General features: G+C 35.1%; 1 protein-coding gene and 1 long non-coding RNA gene across 12 annotated transcripts in view; one reads left to right on the top strand and one right to left on the bottom strand.

Moving 5' to 3' along the window:
* The window catches only part of LOC147837669 (uncharacterized), a 138528-nt gene that overhangs the window by 12043 nt on the left and 107865 nt on the right, over window positions 1–18620 (bottom strand). The window lies entirely within an intron of this gene.
* si:dkey-106n21.1 overlaps window positions 1–18620 on the top strand; it is a 147188-nt gene that overhangs the window by 72572 nt on the left and 55996 nt on the right. For all 11 annotated transcript variants that reach the window (XR_015526425.1, XR_015526423.1, XR_015526424.1 and 8 more), the window contains 2 exons: window positions 3403–3560; window positions 17814–17985. Coding sequence is in view for 5 of the 11 variants with exons in the window: in XM_087312077.1 (XP_087168203.1) it covers window positions 3403–3560; window positions 17814–17985 (330 nt within the window). In the remaining 6 variants the exon portion in view is untranslated. The remainder of the gene's footprint in view (window positions 1–3402; window positions 3561–17813; window positions 17986–18620) is intronic.

The following is an 18620-nucleotide window of genomic DNA, read 5'->3' as shown; positions in this document are numbered from 1 at the left end:
TTACTGTACATTTACATGGTTTTGATCAGCTGGTGTGGTGTTTCAAAAGCAGCGATCATTTAGCGAAGCAATTGGTTTAATTGCTTTAAAGGTTAGAAAAGCTTGGGGCTTGTTTATACTTGGCCACTTCATCCATTTTTTTTTTCTGATCAGATAGCTATCTGATTTCTGAAAGCAGATTCATTTACATTTGACCACATTGATGTGTCGGTTCTAAACAAAAATTATTCTGATTGCTTTATTCAAATATAAGTAGGTTATATTGACTAAGCATCAGATGCACCACATTTGATTTAATTAATGATATTATTTACAGAAACACAAGCTATAGATCTTATCTGGCGTTTAAATGATTTTTTATGCAGGCTGTAAAACATCTTTTCAAGCGCACAAGATGGGCTCTGTGACTACTGTTATCATATACTAAATTAAACCTGTTTTTGACATACATACTGTATACGTACCAAGACACCATTCAAAAGTGTAAAGGGTTTAAATTAATTTATATAACATATTCTCCCAAAAACAAAACAACATGCCTTTGTAAATAAATGTACCACTCTAAATTTCTATTATTTTTTTTTTTCAAAGAGATAGGTTATGTGGGTGCTCTTTTGTTCATTTCATGGTCAAAAATAAAACAAAACAAAATTCTGACAGTAATATGTCCCACAACATATGCACTCATATCATGTTTAGCATATCATGTTTATTTTTATACAATTTGTTATTAAAGTGACCAGGTATAAAGAATCCCTTTGTTTTTTTCATTATGACAACTTATCACATGTATTTTTTGTCATGATTTCCACATAAAATGAAAGCAAGGTTTCAAATGGTTTTAATATGCACTTTCTGTGATGTGATCACAAGTGCTTTGCCAAGACGTGTTACTGTTTATACTAGGCATTTACGTTTGTTCAGATCCGTCTCTGGATTCATTCAGACCTTTTTTGCTTACTTCATCAAGGTCTGCCTTTTCTGGGTGTTTCACGCTTGAGCACATTTGCTTGGAATTCAAGCAAATGAAAATAGAAATTTGATTATAATATTTTTGGGTGCATTGCAGTAAAATACAAACAGACATGACAAGTAAACAGTGACAGAATATCTGTGTGAATTGTCTTTTTAAGGACTTCTTACTTTTTCCCCAAAGATATATTTATTGGCATTTGATTTAAACACAAATCAAATAGACCTTCCAATCATAAAGAAATAACTATAGAGCAACCTGTGGGCCGTGGCCTTCCAGGGGGCCATCAAGGTATTTCAGGGGACTGCCAGCTGTTATAAATTTAATAGACATTGTTAATATATCGTGGCCTTAGAATTATTAGTATCCATATGATATTTTTGTCAAAATTGAGTTATTCACATGTTCTTATTAAATGACAACATATTTACATTTTAGGATGTTTATTTATAAGTTGTTTAAATTTTAGGACTTTTTATTGAAAAGAACAAATGTTACACACATACTGTTTGCTATATGGAATGCAAAAACTTTAAAGCTCATTATCTCAAAATCATTCGGAAAGCAGATAGAACCTTATCATTTCAAGGTGATGATATGTAAAAATGTCTAGTCTTAATTTGGTTTGACTGCTGAAATCAGCATGCGTGGGTGGCTGTTTCTTCAATTGTGGAATTATTTTGTCTATTCAAGTGCAGTCTGTACGTTGCAGTTTTAGATGCTGCTATAGTTGCAGTCAAAATGGATATGGATATGTATTTTCCCTTTTTTTGTTTTAAGTGTCAGCTCTCTCTTTTTGACCTGGTATGTGGAAATGATCTTTATTCAAATCATTGGCAGTTTATTCAGTAAAGGCAGTCTGAGTAAGTTACCAACCCGCCACAAATAAGGGGTTTATTTAAAAATTACAGTGTGCCAAGGAAATATACATGGTTGGTTTAGGGGGCTGCGAGTAAAAAAGATTGGGAACCACTGCTATAGAGAATGCACTTTCCAGTGATGCCAAACACCAATTTGGAGTGTTTTAACAATGCAGAGAAACACTTTTTCAAGTTTTAGGGAAAATGACATAATAACTAATGTGACAAACCTGTCTGAAAACAAAAAGAAAATATTATAAAGAATATTGGAACAGGCAGCCGTTGACTTATTTTTCTTACTATGGATATTAATGGCTGCTGGATTCCAACATTTTTTAAAACATCTGACTTTGTGTTCAATAGAAAAAGTAAACCGACAATTTAAGCACCTTTTTGGCTCAGTGTGAAAGTCTCAAAGATGCAAATTCCTACTAAACTGTTTTGGTTTCTCTTGCGAAACTTCACAGAGCAACAACACATCGTTTAGTTTTTTTTTTGTAATCAATTTTGGTGTGAACTGGTCTTCTCAGATTCCATTTTGCTACTTTGTTGCATCGCCAGTTGTCTCTGTCATTCATAGGCATCAATTCTCGTTAAAAATGACTGACTTTCGGTTGCTTTGACACTACAAATCATCATCCTCTTGAGCACCTCAAGGCATGTCTGCCACTCCGCCAAAGCGTGTTATTCCTTATTATACGCATCTGATGTTCAAGGTGAGAGCAACATGAGACAAAGGTGTTCCACTTACTCATCGAAATGACTATCGAGATCAAAGGCAACAGGGTTGAGGGAGAGAAAGGCCAGGAAGGTACACAAGGGACTCGCAACAACATGTGAGGCGAGATGATGTGCAAAGCAGAGTACAAAGAAGGAGCCTCATGCTCGCTTTCATCTCTCCGGCATCACGTAGGGGAGGAAAAAAGACAGGGAGAAATCTGGTCTTTCATGTCAGAGCAGACTCCCTCACAGAACCCCCGACGCATTTCTGCTTTCATTACCAGTGTTTTTATCCTAATACATGTCCCTCTAGAGTTATGAAATTAGATTTAATTCAAAACGGTTTTGCTCTCTCTGTCTTGACTTCTGGGGAAAGGCAACTGTGAAGACATAAACTAGAACAGCCGAAAACCAATAAAACAACAGGAATTTAAGTACGGACGAAATAAAGCAGCAAAACAGTGTAAATTTTCAGATTTACTTCCATCTCTTTCCTGCTGTGTAAATTCTCTCCTGTGCACCATCGCTGTATCCGCACCGTAATCTCCTGTCAACATTGTCGAGCGTTCAGCCAAGTGCTGCCTTTTTTTTTTTCACAGCCCGACAAATTTATGAAGCTTACTGCTGAGAGTAAAAAGGGGCTATCAATTCACAACAGATACGCCAACATCTGTCTTCCATTTCTCACACATCTCCCTGGCTCAGTCAGGCTGCATTTAAGATTTGCTACATTTTTTGTGATCATCCGTCTTCCCTCATGTCTCGCCCTTCTTAACGTGTTGTTTGCGATGAACCTAGGCCTGGTGTCATCCGTGCTAACTCTTCATTCCTCTGTCTTGCATCACACAGCATTACATACTGGCTTTTGGTGGCATCCTGGCGATTCCTCTCATCCTGGCTGAGCCATTGTGCATCAAGGAGAACAACGCAGCCAAAAGTCAGCTCATCTCCACCATCTTCTTCGTCTCGGGCCTGTGTACTTTGCTACAGACCACCCTTGGGACCAGGTACTGGGTTAAACGTTCCTCAGAGTATGATATCTGGCGTTCAGTTAGTCAAAGATGAAATCCGTTTAGGTGTACGCATCAAATCCAATCTACAAAAGTGTTTTTATAAATGTGGACAGCTTATTAAACACCAGTCTACTCTTTCAAATAACTTGAATGAAAATATGCTCTGCATAATTCAATGTAACATATTTACATTGGCGAAAGGAAGCAACATATTAAAAATGATTTATTACATGAAAATATTCAATGTTATATTGTATTTTGAATATTGAAAAACTTGACAAATGGGTAAAACCTACTGGTATGAAATATGGTTTTCCCTAAAACTTTTTATAACTGCTATTAATTTTGTATATGGCCATTTAACAAAAGATTTATAATGTTAATGGGGAATGCTGTATGGTGTTGTGTGTAAGTTTTTGACTCTTATAAAGCACAAATATACCATATGTTTGCAGATATTTAGAAGACATGCTAAGTGAACATGCCCTGAAAACATCATTTATCTGAAAACAATGCTATAGTGAGTTATTCTCCTTTGAAAACATGCATTACTGCCCGTTTACCCAATTATATTTCAACACGCTGGATTGCTTGATGGAAAGCAGCATATTTCATTTTAGTCATTTCAGTCATGAAGGCTTAATGTATGTGTCCGGGGCTGAAAATGCAACCTGTAGAGGACAGTCGAATGAGATGGCTTTTAATTGTTAAATAATATAAATACTACAAGTGTAAACATTAACTGAGCAACATACATTGTAACACTGTATCCTAACAACACGTGACAACAAAAATCCAGTGATAATCAATTTGACTGTCCATACCAGATGGAAAACAACAGAAACATTCAAATACTGCACAGAATAGTGCACTCACTGCATTCCAACGAGATGGTAAGGTTTACAATCAAGTTAATACATAATAAACCTCTTTAACATTAGTAAACATACATGCTGAGTGACTGATGTTTGTTGAAGTCACAATTCTAATGTTCATTTACAAATGTTATTTTATTTTCAAGATCTGAATCAAACAATTTATTGTTCTTTCAGTATGACAACAAATGTCATGTAAAATAGCATTCAAACTCACATTAGTAGCATTTAACACTGAATAGAGCACATAATGATATGATAAGTCAGAGTAGTTTATGCTGTTGTTCAACCCCAGAAATAGAAATCATTTCTAAAATAGTAATTCTTGTGATGTATAGAGAAAAAGTACTATTAACATTTCGAGTGAAGTTGTGTTGTTAGGACATGGAATAGGCTCGATAGTCAGGCATGCTCGCTCGTCTTGGTGTCATCAATCTGGCAACCTGCATTCATACCTGTCAACGTTGGAATGTGAAAATAAGGGATATGCCCACCATCATAAGGGACCACCCCCCTCCTTAAAAAAAAAAAAAAACTAAATATGATCATTTGGAGCTGTTTCATTGTAAATAAACAGTTAAATGGTCAGTAATATGTTTTATTATTAATATTAATATTATTTACAAAAGAAAAAATAAATGTATACATTAGCAGCAGATACATTAGCACACAGTTCAGCTTATTAAAATTAATAGCTGTTATAATGAAATCAAGCTATCAAATCTCATTAGCCGTTTCTTCACTGTATAACTTACACATTCTGATGAAAGAGCAATGAATTTTTTTGTTTGATTACATTAAATAACAGGTGTCACTTTAAAAATGCATACATCTAACGTTATTATGAAGAAATTTGACTGCTTTCCTAACTTTTAAGCTCATTTAAGACGAAATTAGTTCTTTAAAAAAAAACACAAAGGTCGACATCTTTAGATGCTATTATTATTAATTATGTGTATATGTCTGTTTAAACACGCACCCAAAAGCCAGACTGCTCTGCTTCAAATCGTGTGTACAGAATCCGTTTGGGAAACAGAGTCTATTTATCACTATGGAGCACGTCAGCTGACAGTCATGCATCATCATATGACTGTTTTGAGGATTGCATTGGAGCGGTGGCAGCACCTGTAATAAAAAGGAAAGTGAATCGCGCCGTTTTTAAATTTATTTCAAAGTGTTTTCTTGCCTGAACAAATCGAAAGCACAGAACAGACTCGCATTTAAGAGCAAGGGGCGGCCTCTGGTGGTTTGGCGGTATGGGTTGTGTATAGGGAGGCTCGGCTCTTTAATATTTCTTGCCACTCTTCAGAGAAACACTGAAAATACGGGAGAAATACAGGAAAAAACCTTTACGGGATGATAGTGGGATAGAACTGTAAAATACGTGAGAATACCGGGAAAAACGGGAAGGGTGACAGGTTTGTGCGTAAAGTGAAAAAGTGTTGAATTTAAACGGCATTACCTAGTTCAACTACTGGGTGACAATCATACACACTGCACCTTTCAGTGAAAGACGTCGTGCATATATACATAATTTAATAACTATTATTAGAATTTCACTTGTCGATTGTACAGACAGTGATGAATTTTGTTGTATTTTGAAGTCTTCATAGTAAAATCAAATAAAAGTCTTTATAGTAAAAACACATTTTTGTAGTTTAGAATTTTAGAAGCAAGGAATGTTTGATATGGAAACTTTTTAATTTAATGTTTGGACATTGTGTCCATGTCATGTTTGGGCAATCTAACGTGCAGCTAAATTCGCTAAATAATTAAAGTTGAAGTTGTGTTTTGAAGCTTTAACATATTTGAAAACACAGGCAGGAGTAAATTTCAACCTGTCCATAAACATAAGTGTTTAAGAGTGACATGACATGATGCATAAACATGCATTAAACACTTAATCTACATGTGTTTGTTGCCTCATTTCCCCCAAACACACATGGCTTATATTTGAACAGACCTTATGTCTATTTGTTGGAGCGCAAAATACGTTTACAATCTTTATAGCCTGCATTTTACATTCTGATGATGAGCTGTGAACAGATGGCTGGCTGAGAAAAGCTTTTATAGCTCATCACAAAATGGACACGAAGTGCCATGCCTTGCCTTTTAAATTTTGAAATTAGTGAATTTATAAAAGAGTGAAGTTTAAAATTTCTTATTAGTGTGCATTGTACCAAGGTTTTATCAGTTTTAGTTTTTATTTCGTTTTGACTTTTTGTTTTCAAATTCAGATAGTTTTAATGAGTTTTAGAGGCAGATTTATTAGTTTTTATTAGTTTCTATATTTTGAAATGACTTAGTTTTAGTTTAGTTTTTACTAGTTTCAGTATTAGTTTTAGTCTTTTTTATTAAATGAGGATATTTGTAAGGTGCAAGATTCAAAATCAACAGGATAAATATTGAAACTCAGCCATACATTTTTTGAAATCTGTATTCAGAGGACACATGAACACTATCAACTACCACAAACATCTACCCATCCTCAAATTCAAATACAACAGCCCACAAGAAAGCAGCCCTAAATACAATATGTGTGCAAGGCTGCTTCTGAGGTTAGACACACAGTAGTGATGGGAAGTTCAGATTTTTAACGTTTTAATGTTGATGTTAGGAATCAACATTATGTAGTCAGCAATTGTAATTTCTGTCAGTTAAAACATCATCATGATCTGAAAAATGTCTTTAAGTAAAGTTTTGCAACCAAACCGAATCATGATTCACTTATTTAAATTCCATTACGATTGTCTGGTATGAAATAAACTTACGTTTTTTACCAGATCCACTCACTTAATCCCTCGGTTCACCCGCGCTGCAGTTGTTCAAGATTAGTTAAGTCACACAGCAGGCTGTACTGTTTGTGTTTGGCTCACTGAATCACGCATGCGCAATATTATCTGTTCACAACTTCTCAATGTAACGTTACTGTTCTAATAGCTGAATGAGGGTATATATTGGATTATTTAGAGTCACAGGAGGGTATTAGGCTTGTTAAAAAGTAAGTAGTTTGTGGATAAGTGCTTACTGGAGACGCAAATTGTTTCAAATGATTCAGTTCAATTTGGTGAACTAGTTCAACTGGTTCACTTACAAGCAGGGCTTTACATTAACACCCACCAAATGCGGGTAGATTGTAGCTCTGGCAGCGTAGACATACCCCTCCACTTGCCACTTTGGGTGGTTGGAAATAATTTTTAAATGGTAGTTTCCTTAAAAGCAGGGTTCGACAACAAGCATGGCCCAATAATCTTGCAAATGTGATATTAGAATCGAGAAGCAGCACGACCGACAAAAATAACTGTGTTCGCGCGAGCAAAAAAATGGTAAATACAGAACGAGAGCATGATCAGTGATCAGTTGCGCTAACAGCTGATGTGATGTGCTGTTAAAAAGCGTGCGCGCTACAGTGCCTAGAGGAAGCGCAATGGGTGCGATTGGTTCCGTTTGAAATAGACTGGACAAAGAGCGATGATCATGCACCCACAGTCCTGCTGCTTTCAAGAGCTCAAGATTTAAAAAAATACACATATTCTTTTGTAAGCAGCAGCAGTCACTGCTTACATTTTAATTATTCTTAGAAGAGATAATTAACAGGCCTAACATTAACTGTGTGCACGTTATGTTTCAACTGCTTTCTTTTGCTTTTCTTTTACAGGTATTTTTGTTAATATGGTTTAATTATCATTTTTTACAATAACATCGCTTTAATGGGAGATTACTCCCCGTTTATGTGTAGTTAACTGTTGATCTGAGACCTTTAGCCAGGACAGATTACTGTGCATATTGTAGATACATGACAATAATTCTTTTTTAAATGTAATGTTTTTTTTTTTTTAAAAAAAGTTTTGTTTAATTAAAAAGTGCACCTTTTAAATTTTTCTTGTTTTACACATTAAAAAAAGTGGCTAAGAAATACTTATTTGGTGTGGTAAGAGATAAATTTGGTAAATCCTTAATTTTGAGCCCTGAAAAGTCTGAAAAAAAACTGATTGCATTGTGACACAGTCCATTTGCTCACTGAGCAAGCTAATACACAATAAACACAAGAAGTTAAATGAATGAGAAGGCATGTGGACACAACACAACATCTAAATTAAGTAATTTAGCATGACAAAGTCAAATTTAAGCAAAAAATAATTTTCCTAACAAGAGATAGTGAATATGGCGAGTGGCTAGTAATGTTGGAAATCTACTAGCCACAGTTGCTAGTGATCAAAAAAGTTAATGTCAAGTCCTGCTTAAAAAAGATCCGGTTAAAAAGATTAATTCGCGATTGCGATACAGAGATAAAACCTATTGTGCAGAAATGTGTTTAAGTAATAGTTTAAAGTGTCTGCATTTAATGCTGTCACCATGCTGCTGTCATGTCCACTCGTTGTTTTTGTCGCGGGAGCAACAGTGAGGATGACTGGAGGAGAATCGGCTCGAGCTGGCCAATGGCAGCAGGATTACAGACTCTGAGGTGCGAAAGGATCAAACACCTGCAGCGCGAATTATAATTACTTCTAAAATGCTTAGAGTAAGATTATGTATTAATTACATTCACAAATACAAAAACGACGAAGGTCTTTGCTATAATTTTAGTTAGTTTCAGTTAGTTTTGTATGTACAAAATACAGTTTTAGTTAGTTCTAGTTTTTTAAAAAACTCTTGTTTTTATTTTTGTTTCAGTTAACAACAATTATTTTACATTTTATTTTTCGTTTTCCCGATTGTTTTCCTTAACTATAATAACCTTGCATTGTACGCACATTTGGTGCCCAGTCGCAAACTATAGACAACAATGTAGAGAAGTGGTGCAACGGGCTTTGTGCAGAGGCTGATAATTAATTCTTGGCTGTGTTGTCATAATATTGTAGTGTCAAAATACTACACAATACATCACTATCTGTCTATTTTGTCGAATTTAATAATAATTTAGCCTATATTGTCCACAACACAACTGAGGAGCAAAATAGACTACTGAGCAAACTCACTTCATGCAGGTAAAATAGGCCTCCACCACTTTAATAAAAAAGACTTAATCTACTCTATTTATGAAAACATTTTTTTGACAAATAGTATTTTGCATGTGTTTATTTCAAAGTATGTAATGGTGAGTGAGAGAGAGAGAGCACTGAGAGCTGCAGGTTGGAGCAAGGCTCATTAACATTCACGAGCCTTCCAAATAAGGTCAATATTTGAGAGTCTATTTCTAGGGTCATTTTGTGGTGTAATAATGACCACATAGATTTTTTTTTTACTTGAAGCCACAATGATTAGTCTTTATTGTCTGATTGGCCTGTTTTTCATCTGCATTTTACACTCATAAAATTTACAAGTGTCATTTCAGTATACTGAACTCTTTATGATTTATCCATATCTAAATATATCCAGATTTTCATTATGAGGCATCTTTAAGCATGTTTTCTTTTACTGATAAAATGGCTTCAAAAAACAAAAATGCACCTTGGGAAGAAATTATTTTAAGATTTAAGTTTTGAAAAAACACAACTATGATCCCTTTAATCTTCGGCGCCGCTTTAGGTCTTCAGAAGTAAAAAGTGTCTGGTTCTCAGGTTCTTGGGTAAAGAATCCTGAAACGATAAGAATCACACAAGCTGAAATGTCATAAAGCAGATGAAGACTGTTCTGATTTATGGACTGATAGGATGAGAGTGAGTCTTGAGAAACCAGCACCGGTTCAAGTCAGAAAAAGCAAGGTGGTGATGAAACCATGATGTGAGCTAATATGAACAATGAGCAAGACGGACCGTTCAGGGTAAGAGATAGACTTAAAGTGAACTCCCAAAGCTAACTTACTGTCAGATTCTGTAAGATAAATTCTTCAAACAGTGAAAGAAAAGGAAATGCTGGGTCCTTCCCTGAACGGTTAAAACTTCCTGATGGTTTCTTTCATGATTTCACACCTAATTCTTCACCTTAATTCTTAAAGACATTTACAGTTAATAGCTTTTCTTCTCAGCCCGTAGTTCTGCCATCCTGCAGTTCAAATGGGCATTTCTTTTCCAATGATTCTGCCTTAATTTAGCCGTTTCTGTAATATTTCATTCATTCTTTATGTAAAAGGAAACATACTAAATCTTGCACACCTGAAACACTGTGTTTTTCTTCTAAATGCATCACATACAGTATTAATGATTTTAAACAAAGGTAATAGTAGTTATTAAGATTTGTGTGGTTTGTAATTTGGTACAATGTGAAAAATATGATTGGAATATTGATTTGCATGCTAATTATGCACATGCCTAATGTATGAAAAACAGTATTACATTTTATTGTTTCGGTACCTGAAAACTCCTTTTCTTCTTTTATCCATTTACACTGCCAGAATAGATAAAAGGTTTTATTGACATTTATAGCTCTATGAAGAACCTTTAACATTCATGAAACTTCATCAGGATTCTTTATAGTAGAAACACATTCATGACATTACCAGGGCTTAAAGTTTTCTATCGCAATGACAGGATTCCATCAATTGGAAAGATGTAGCGTGTTCAGGCCTGTAGCCAGCTATGAGATCACTGGGGTCCAGGCCTCTGAAAATATTTTTATGTTCATAAAAAATTCATTTTGAAGTTCTGTGAATGACAGCTCAATTAAAATTATGTCGCTAAATAAATTAACATCTCTGACTCTATATAGCTGCCAGATGCAGGCTGTAAATGTTGCTTACTATTTTAATTGGAAATCGTACACACACACACACACACACACACACACACACATATATATATATATATATATATATATATATATATATATATATATATATATATATATATATATATATATATGCTTAGCATATATGAATATAACTCTCACAAATCTATCTTCTAAATTTATATTTTTAATATAAAGCTAGGAAGCTATACAATATTACATTTGTGCATATACGTAAGATTAGTCAGCACTGGAGCTAAACTAACAAGACAACACCCAAAAATTAGGAGCCCAAATTTATATGTTATAGAAAAATATTAAATACAAATTTTTAAAAAAGAGGTAAACTCTCAAGAACTCAAGAAAAACAAAATAATAAAAAAAATAAGTTGAATTTTTGTAGGTTGTATTTTTTGCGATATTTAGCTTAAATTTAATTGTATTATCTTTTATTTTTCTGAATGTTTGGTGACTAAAATACTATTTTAATGAATAAATCTGTTTTATGAATCTGTTTTTTTAAATGCACCAAAATCTGGTGGTTCATTCTGCTGTGGCGACCCCAGATTAATAAAGTGTCTAAGCCGAAAAGAAAATGATTGAATGAACTGTATTTATGTATGTGTATGTGTGTATTTATGTTTATATATGAGCAATAGCACACAAGAGTAGCAGTGTGATATGGCTGTATACCGGCACTGTGCCGGTATACAGCCATATCGCACTGCTATGAGTGTGATATTGAAATTATGCAACAGGCATAATCGTGTATATAAAAAGAAAATCAAACACAAGAGTCTAGCCCTTTTGTATGAGGAACTACTTTCTTCCGCCATTCATTCACATCTGCAGTTGACGTCAGAAGAACAGAAATCATTGCTACTTTTTCAACATCATTTGCAATCTAAACAACTACAATCTCAACTAAAAAAGGCTCAAAAGTAGATTATATTGTCAAACAGCAGCTATATTTGTCAAACTGTAGTGTGTCCCCTCTGCTTATCGCTGTATTTGAGCAGAGTAATACACAAGGCTGGACGAGTGCTGTTATTTGCAGAATATTGCTCGGCTGTCAGCCAATCAGATTCATGAGCCAGGAGCACCCAGAGGAAACCCATGCGATCATAGAGAGAACATTCACACTTCATACAAAAATGCCAACTCACCCAGCCAAGCCTCGAAGCAGCGACTGTTTTACCCACTTCGCCAACGTGTTTAATAAAATAGTATTTATATTTGTATTATAAGTATAGATTTTATGCATGTACTTGTATGTACATGTATGTCAGTAAATGATGTTTATTGTTGTTTTAATACAGTAAAATATATTTGGTGCTGTGAGTTTACAGTGTAGTTATACAGTTTGTAGTCTCTCAGACACAATAAACAAAATTCTGACAAGTTCAGAAATTGCTGTCACCAAGGCTCCCTGATTGTTAATAATATAAGTTCAAGAGAATAATAAATGGTCAAATTAAACTGTTTTAGTATAATACAAAGGAGAAGCAGATGTATGATGGATCTCATTCATGTCTGTGTGAGCAGCGCTGCGGTCAACAGAACAAGCTGCTGTCTGCGCTCACTGAACAGAGCAGATTTAGGGGCAGGACAAATATGGCTGCACTACCACACACTAGCAGGTCTTTTGTCCAAACGTCACTAGATTTGTCATTATTTGTCATTGTGCTATTTGATAAATAAAGTCGCTTAAGAGGTCTGAGAAAACTGGGCTAATTAAACAAGCTTATAAGGACACAACTGCAGCCTCTGCTCTGACATGTTGCCAGATCTAGTTAGTATAAGCATTGCACCATTGATTTTTAATGTTTAAAGGTGCAGTAGGTGATTTTCTTCAGAAACATTTTTTATTGTGCTGGTTGAATGTCTATTCACATTTCAATAATAATGATTAAAATAAATGATCTAAATTAATTTATATGTATTTTTAGTGCTGTCAATCGATTAAAAAAATTTAATTAATCACACTTTTTTGCAATTAATCGGGATTAATCATATTTAAAGAGCCCATATTATGGGTTTTTGAAAATTCCTCTCCATGTAGTGTGTAACACAGCTCTAAGTGAAGTGAAGTATCCAGCTAAGGCTTAAATCTGTAAGAGTACAGTGTTTAAAATGGTTGATTCATCTATAAAAGAGTCGACTCATATTGCTTCAAACGAGTCGCCTTGATACCGAGTCATTAGGTGTTTCGCCATGACGTACTAACGAAACCAAGTTATTCACGTGCATGCGCAAACCCGGGAGATTTCAAACCTGCAGCACCGCCCTCTGACGCAGAAACCCAAACACACACACACACACACACAAACACACACACACAAACATGCCGGCTGATTAAAGTCACACTGCAGATGGATATTATCGAGTCTCTACCCAAAGATAAAACCTCAGCATTATAACCAAGCAGTTGGAAACTACTGGAAACTTCTGCAAACTACATGCTACAAAGAATACTTCATCTGCGTTTGTTAAAGGAAGGATCAGTAAAGAGTAACTTACTGCTGGATGGGTCAGGTTGGGTTTCTTCCTGCATTTCTCAAGTGTAAGTACGTGCGATTAAAGTTGTTGCCTTGTTGACTCTAGCTTGCAAATGTATTTAGTTGTGATTTGTTACTTGTAACCGCGTGTACTGTATCAGGTTAACTGGCTATATTCTCTTATCGCGTGCAAAGTCACGTTAAAAACGCGACGCGTGCTGCTTTGTTTACGGAGCTCCGTGGACGAGGGTAGTGTGTGTGTGCGTGCGCTGTCGTCCGGAGGTATGTGTGTGTGTTTGTGCGCGCATTGTCGTCCGGAGGTGTGTGTGTGTGTTTGTGTTTGTGTGTGTGTGCGCGCGTTGTCGTCCGGAGGTGTGTGTGTGTTTTTGTGTGTGTGTGCGCGCGCAAGGACGAGGGCAATATTTTGTGTGTGTGTCTGTGAAAAGAGCAGAGTGAGACAAGCTAGGAGATCTCGACAGTTTTTGGAGTTTTTGCTCAATAAAATAGTTAGTCGTCTGTATTATCAAGTCCATCGTCTGTATTTACATTGACCCACTGGCAGCTAAAATCCACGTCTTACACTATCGAGCGTGTATGAACTGTGATTACTTTTATATTGCTGATTAGCTGTTGGGCATTTCACTCTCTGACTGAAGGCAGTCGACCAATCGCAACAGACTGTCATTGGTCCAATCAGCGCAGATTAGCTTCGCGCTAAGGAGGGGTTTGGGAACAAATGAATCACTGGACGATTCATACGGGAGTCGCTGGAATAATTAGGTGAAAATAAATGTAGATTATAAGACCATGAAAGTGTTTTTGTTGGAGACCCTTACAACCAAGATATGACCCTATTTCATGTATAATATGGGCTCTTTAAAAGACTAAAACTTAAAATGGCGATTCAAATGTAAACGCAAGCCAAAAAACTATTTAAGTTCAAAATATAATTGTTTATTAGAATTTTTGTTTAACTTGTAACACAGATTTCTTCATGTAAACAACATACCCACAATAAACCATCAAGATCCTGGCTTGACAGCCAAATTTATTACAGAAATAAAAACAGGCATGTTAGTGCCATTTGAATTTCAAAACAATGCCAATACAGAAAAAGATTTCATTGTTGGATTTGTACTGAAAAAAAAAAACAAAATACAGGCATTGCAAATATGGAAATTGGAAAATTAGAATAATAATAATAAAGTATTGAATACAAACAATTGCAGTCATTGAAAAGTTGTATTGCTGTGAGTTGAGAACATTAATTTTAAAGTAGAAACAATGTTGCTTAGTCCTACTTTACATTCAGCCAGTTGCTAAGACTGTTTCCTGTTGACATTATCGGGGGACAATGTGGACCTTTTCTTTAGAATAACGTGACCTTAGAGTGAGAACAGTCTCTCATAAGCAGGACCACTAAATTAGCATAGGCATTTCGGTCCCTAATTTTGTTGCCACTGGTGCTGCGACAAAGATGTAAGAAGCATCAAGGGGTACATCAAAGGCACACATAGGCACGCACACAGGACAGCGCAGCCGGAGCAATTCCCTTCAGATTCAACACGCATGATTGGGTTAATAAAATTTGCTTAAACTAAGCGTTCTTAAGTATGGCTGTATTTCACAAGGATTCTGACACAACAACGTGAAGCATACACTCTACAAAAGTTGCGTTTAAGGTGGAAACACATCAAACTTAATGAAACATTTGAGGCCGCATGCTGAAAGGCAGAGTCTTTGACAGCTCGCAACTTCATCATGGCATTTTCTCAGAGTACATTTACATGGACACCAATACTCTGATTTTAATATGATTAAGAGAAAACTTTTATTAAGAGTCTACCATGTAAACAGCGATTTTTGATTACCTTAAAGGACCACCGAGTCACGAAATACAAAAGTCGAAAGATTAAAAATGAAACGTACGAAATTCTGGAGGAAACACTGATAGCCTGGTAATGCGACATTAATTGTTTTATACTGAATCTTTCTTTCTAAAAGTGCTTCCTTGGTCTTATCCATATTTCTTTGCATGTTGAATACATGTCGACCACAACAGAAAAAAAAAAACTGCAACTGCAATAATTGTGTTAATTTTTTTTTAACACGCAAAATATTTCAAATTAATTGCATGCATTAATGCACTAATTTTGACAGCGTTAGTATTTTTTATTATCTGGGTAAGACATAAGACTAAAAAATGTTCATCCAATTAAAATTTGTTAATCCCATAATTCCCATAATTCTGATAAGTATAGGACAAACTGTCTAACAAAAAATAAAAATTTGTACATCTGCGCATCCCTGTTCATACAGACTGATCCGCCATTTGCTCAAGCACAGGTGTTCAGGTGCACACAAAAGAGGGAGAGAGAGTGACAGCACTAAAAACAAATGCTAAATTAAACCTTTATAAATTCCTGAATCAGTATTGGAGTTACTTTTGCACGCTGGAGGAAGGATGACATTGTGGCTGAAGTATTTCATTTAGACAGGTAGTGTGTGTTATACTCAAAGCTGATGTAGGTCTTGTTGTTATGAATCCGTTATATGCACAGAAGTGTTATTCAGCCACAGAAATCTACCGGCGAAAGATTGATGTGACTATTTTCGATTTTATAAGATGCCTTTGACCTCATTGATAATATCGAACTACTGAGGTAACGTTGGTTTTACATCCACATCACATCAGTTCATTTTTGAACAATGACAACTCATAAGGCAGTCCCTATATTGTTTACCATGCTACTTTGAATATTTGGTCTGAAGTAGCATGTAAGTACATTTAGTCCTGCACCCCACCGGCTAAGCACTATATAGTTGCTTTAGGACAAAGTGCATGAGAGAATGACACCAGTGATCCTTGCATGCATAAAATATTGCACATTATGACAAGTCTTTCTTGCTACACACCTGAAAATGAGCCTGAAAATAATAATATTAATGAATAAATAAACTTATAAAGTACTATACTTTATACATGTTCTAACTGGCGAATGACATGATCTAGTGGATTGTTTACTATCATCTGCGCATTGGTGATTTCAGGAGGATTGGCTTTGGATGGCAAGGGAGGGACTGTGTTTCAAAGATATTACGCTAATGGATCTCCTACTGCACCTTTTACAAGATAGCATCAGTAAAGCAATTAGGGCTTTAATAAAATGCATAGAAGGTTTGTTTAGCAATCCTTGCTCCAATTTGCAAAATACAAGATTTTTTTATGTATTTTGGTGCTTTTTTTGAAGTGTTTTTTTTTTCATATCGACGATAACATAACATTTTATAAACAGCTGAAGTCAGAATTGTTAGCCCGCCTGTTTATTTTTTCCCCAATTTCTGTTTAACAGAGAGATTTTTTTCAACACAATTCTAAACATAATAGTTTTAATAACTCATCTCTAATAACTGATTTATGTAATCTTTGCCAAGATGACAATAAATAATGTTTGATTAGATGTTTTACAAGACACTTCTATACAGCTTAAAGTGACATTAAAAGGCTTAACTATGTTAATTAGATTAACTACGCAGGTTAGGGTAATTAGGCGAGTTATTGTATAATGATGATTTGTTCTGTAGACTATGGAAAATATATAGCTTAAAGGGGCTAATCATTTTGTCCTTAAAATAGCTTTTAAAAAATAAAAACTTCTTTTGAGAAAAAACAAATAAAACAAATAAGACTTTCTTTAGAAGATCTGACATACTGTGAAAGTTTCCTTGTTCTGTAGACATCATTTGGTAAACATTTAAAAAAGAAAGAAAAATTAATAGGGGGGCTAACAATTCTGACTTCAACTGTAAATATAAACCTTGTTAATGTTGTTTGCATAGTTTATGTTAATGCCTTTAACATGAAACCTTTGTTGTTTATAACATTTTAGTTGCAAAGTAAAAGTTTCTGAAACTTTACAATCTTTATAGACAAAAAACCCCTTAAAAATTGTAGGAACATACAGCTGGGTTTCTAGTGACTTTCCACAGAAGAATAAATGTCAGTTTAAGTCATTTAAAACCAGTCTAGCTTTGGTGTTTGGTTCAGTTTTTTTTATTATTGATGCAACAGTTTATTTATTTATGTGCTCTATAATTCAGTGAATAGTCTGTTGTTTTCATTAGCTGCTGCCAATACTTTTATGATAACACCTGCGTAATATACAAAACATGTTTACAGAAATGTTCAAATTTTAATGTCTTTTCAGGTTGCCAATCCTCCAAGGAGGCACGTTCACCTTCATCACGCCAACTTTGGCCATTCTCGCCCTCCCGAAGTGGAGATGCCCAGACTCAAGTGCCGACCCTCAAGTAAATGGCACAGATCCTGCCTCTCTCCTTGTGAATGAAGACGAGCTGTGGAAAGTTCGTATTCGTGAGGTATTGTAAGAAATGTTTTTTTTTTTTTTTAGATGAGAGCAAACTGATTGCAGTGCTTGAAACAAATGTGGCTATATTGAGTGGTGAGAAAGTGAACATGAGTCAGAAATCAGGGAATAACAAGGATGTTAATTATCCACTTGGTGTTGAAATTATGCAAGGTGATCTCATCGGTATGTGCTGTATATGGAAATGTGTCTGAACTGGTTTTAAAAAGAAAAAGTGTGAGTACTAACATCTAACCCCAAATGTGCACTAAACAAGCTGGCTTGTCTTCTTTAAACACTTTAGTTTAGTTAGTATTGCATGAAAGAAAAAAAAAATTGTGACATCAAAAATGAATCTCATTTAGTAAGCATGTGCACACATTTGTGTCTGAAATGTATCCGTAAAAGTTGTGATGTTCTTAACATTGTTTCCACGCTTTTTGAAAGTACTTGAAAGTGCTTGATTTTTTAAACATGTGAGTTTAGGTTTTGGAAACTACTTAAAAACAACCATAGAGTGTTTGAATTTGAAGTTGTTGGTGTTATTTCAACAGCTGTTCTGTGCTACTTTCAAAAACTGAATGAAAAATGTAAGAAATTCTTAATTTAAAAATGTTATATTTCAATCTCATACATGAACTTTGACAA

The sequence above is a fragment of the Danio rerio genome, chromosome 25, assembly GCF_052040795.2.
Source record: "Danio rerio strain M-AB ecotype USA chromosome 25, GRCz13ab, whole genome shotgun sequence".
NCBI classification, from domain to species: domain Eukaryota; kingdom Metazoa; phylum Chordata; class Actinopteri; order Cypriniformes; family Danionidae; genus Danio; species Danio rerio.
Note: the sequence above shows the minus strand (reverse complement) of the source record. Positions and strands in the feature narration are given on the sequence as shown.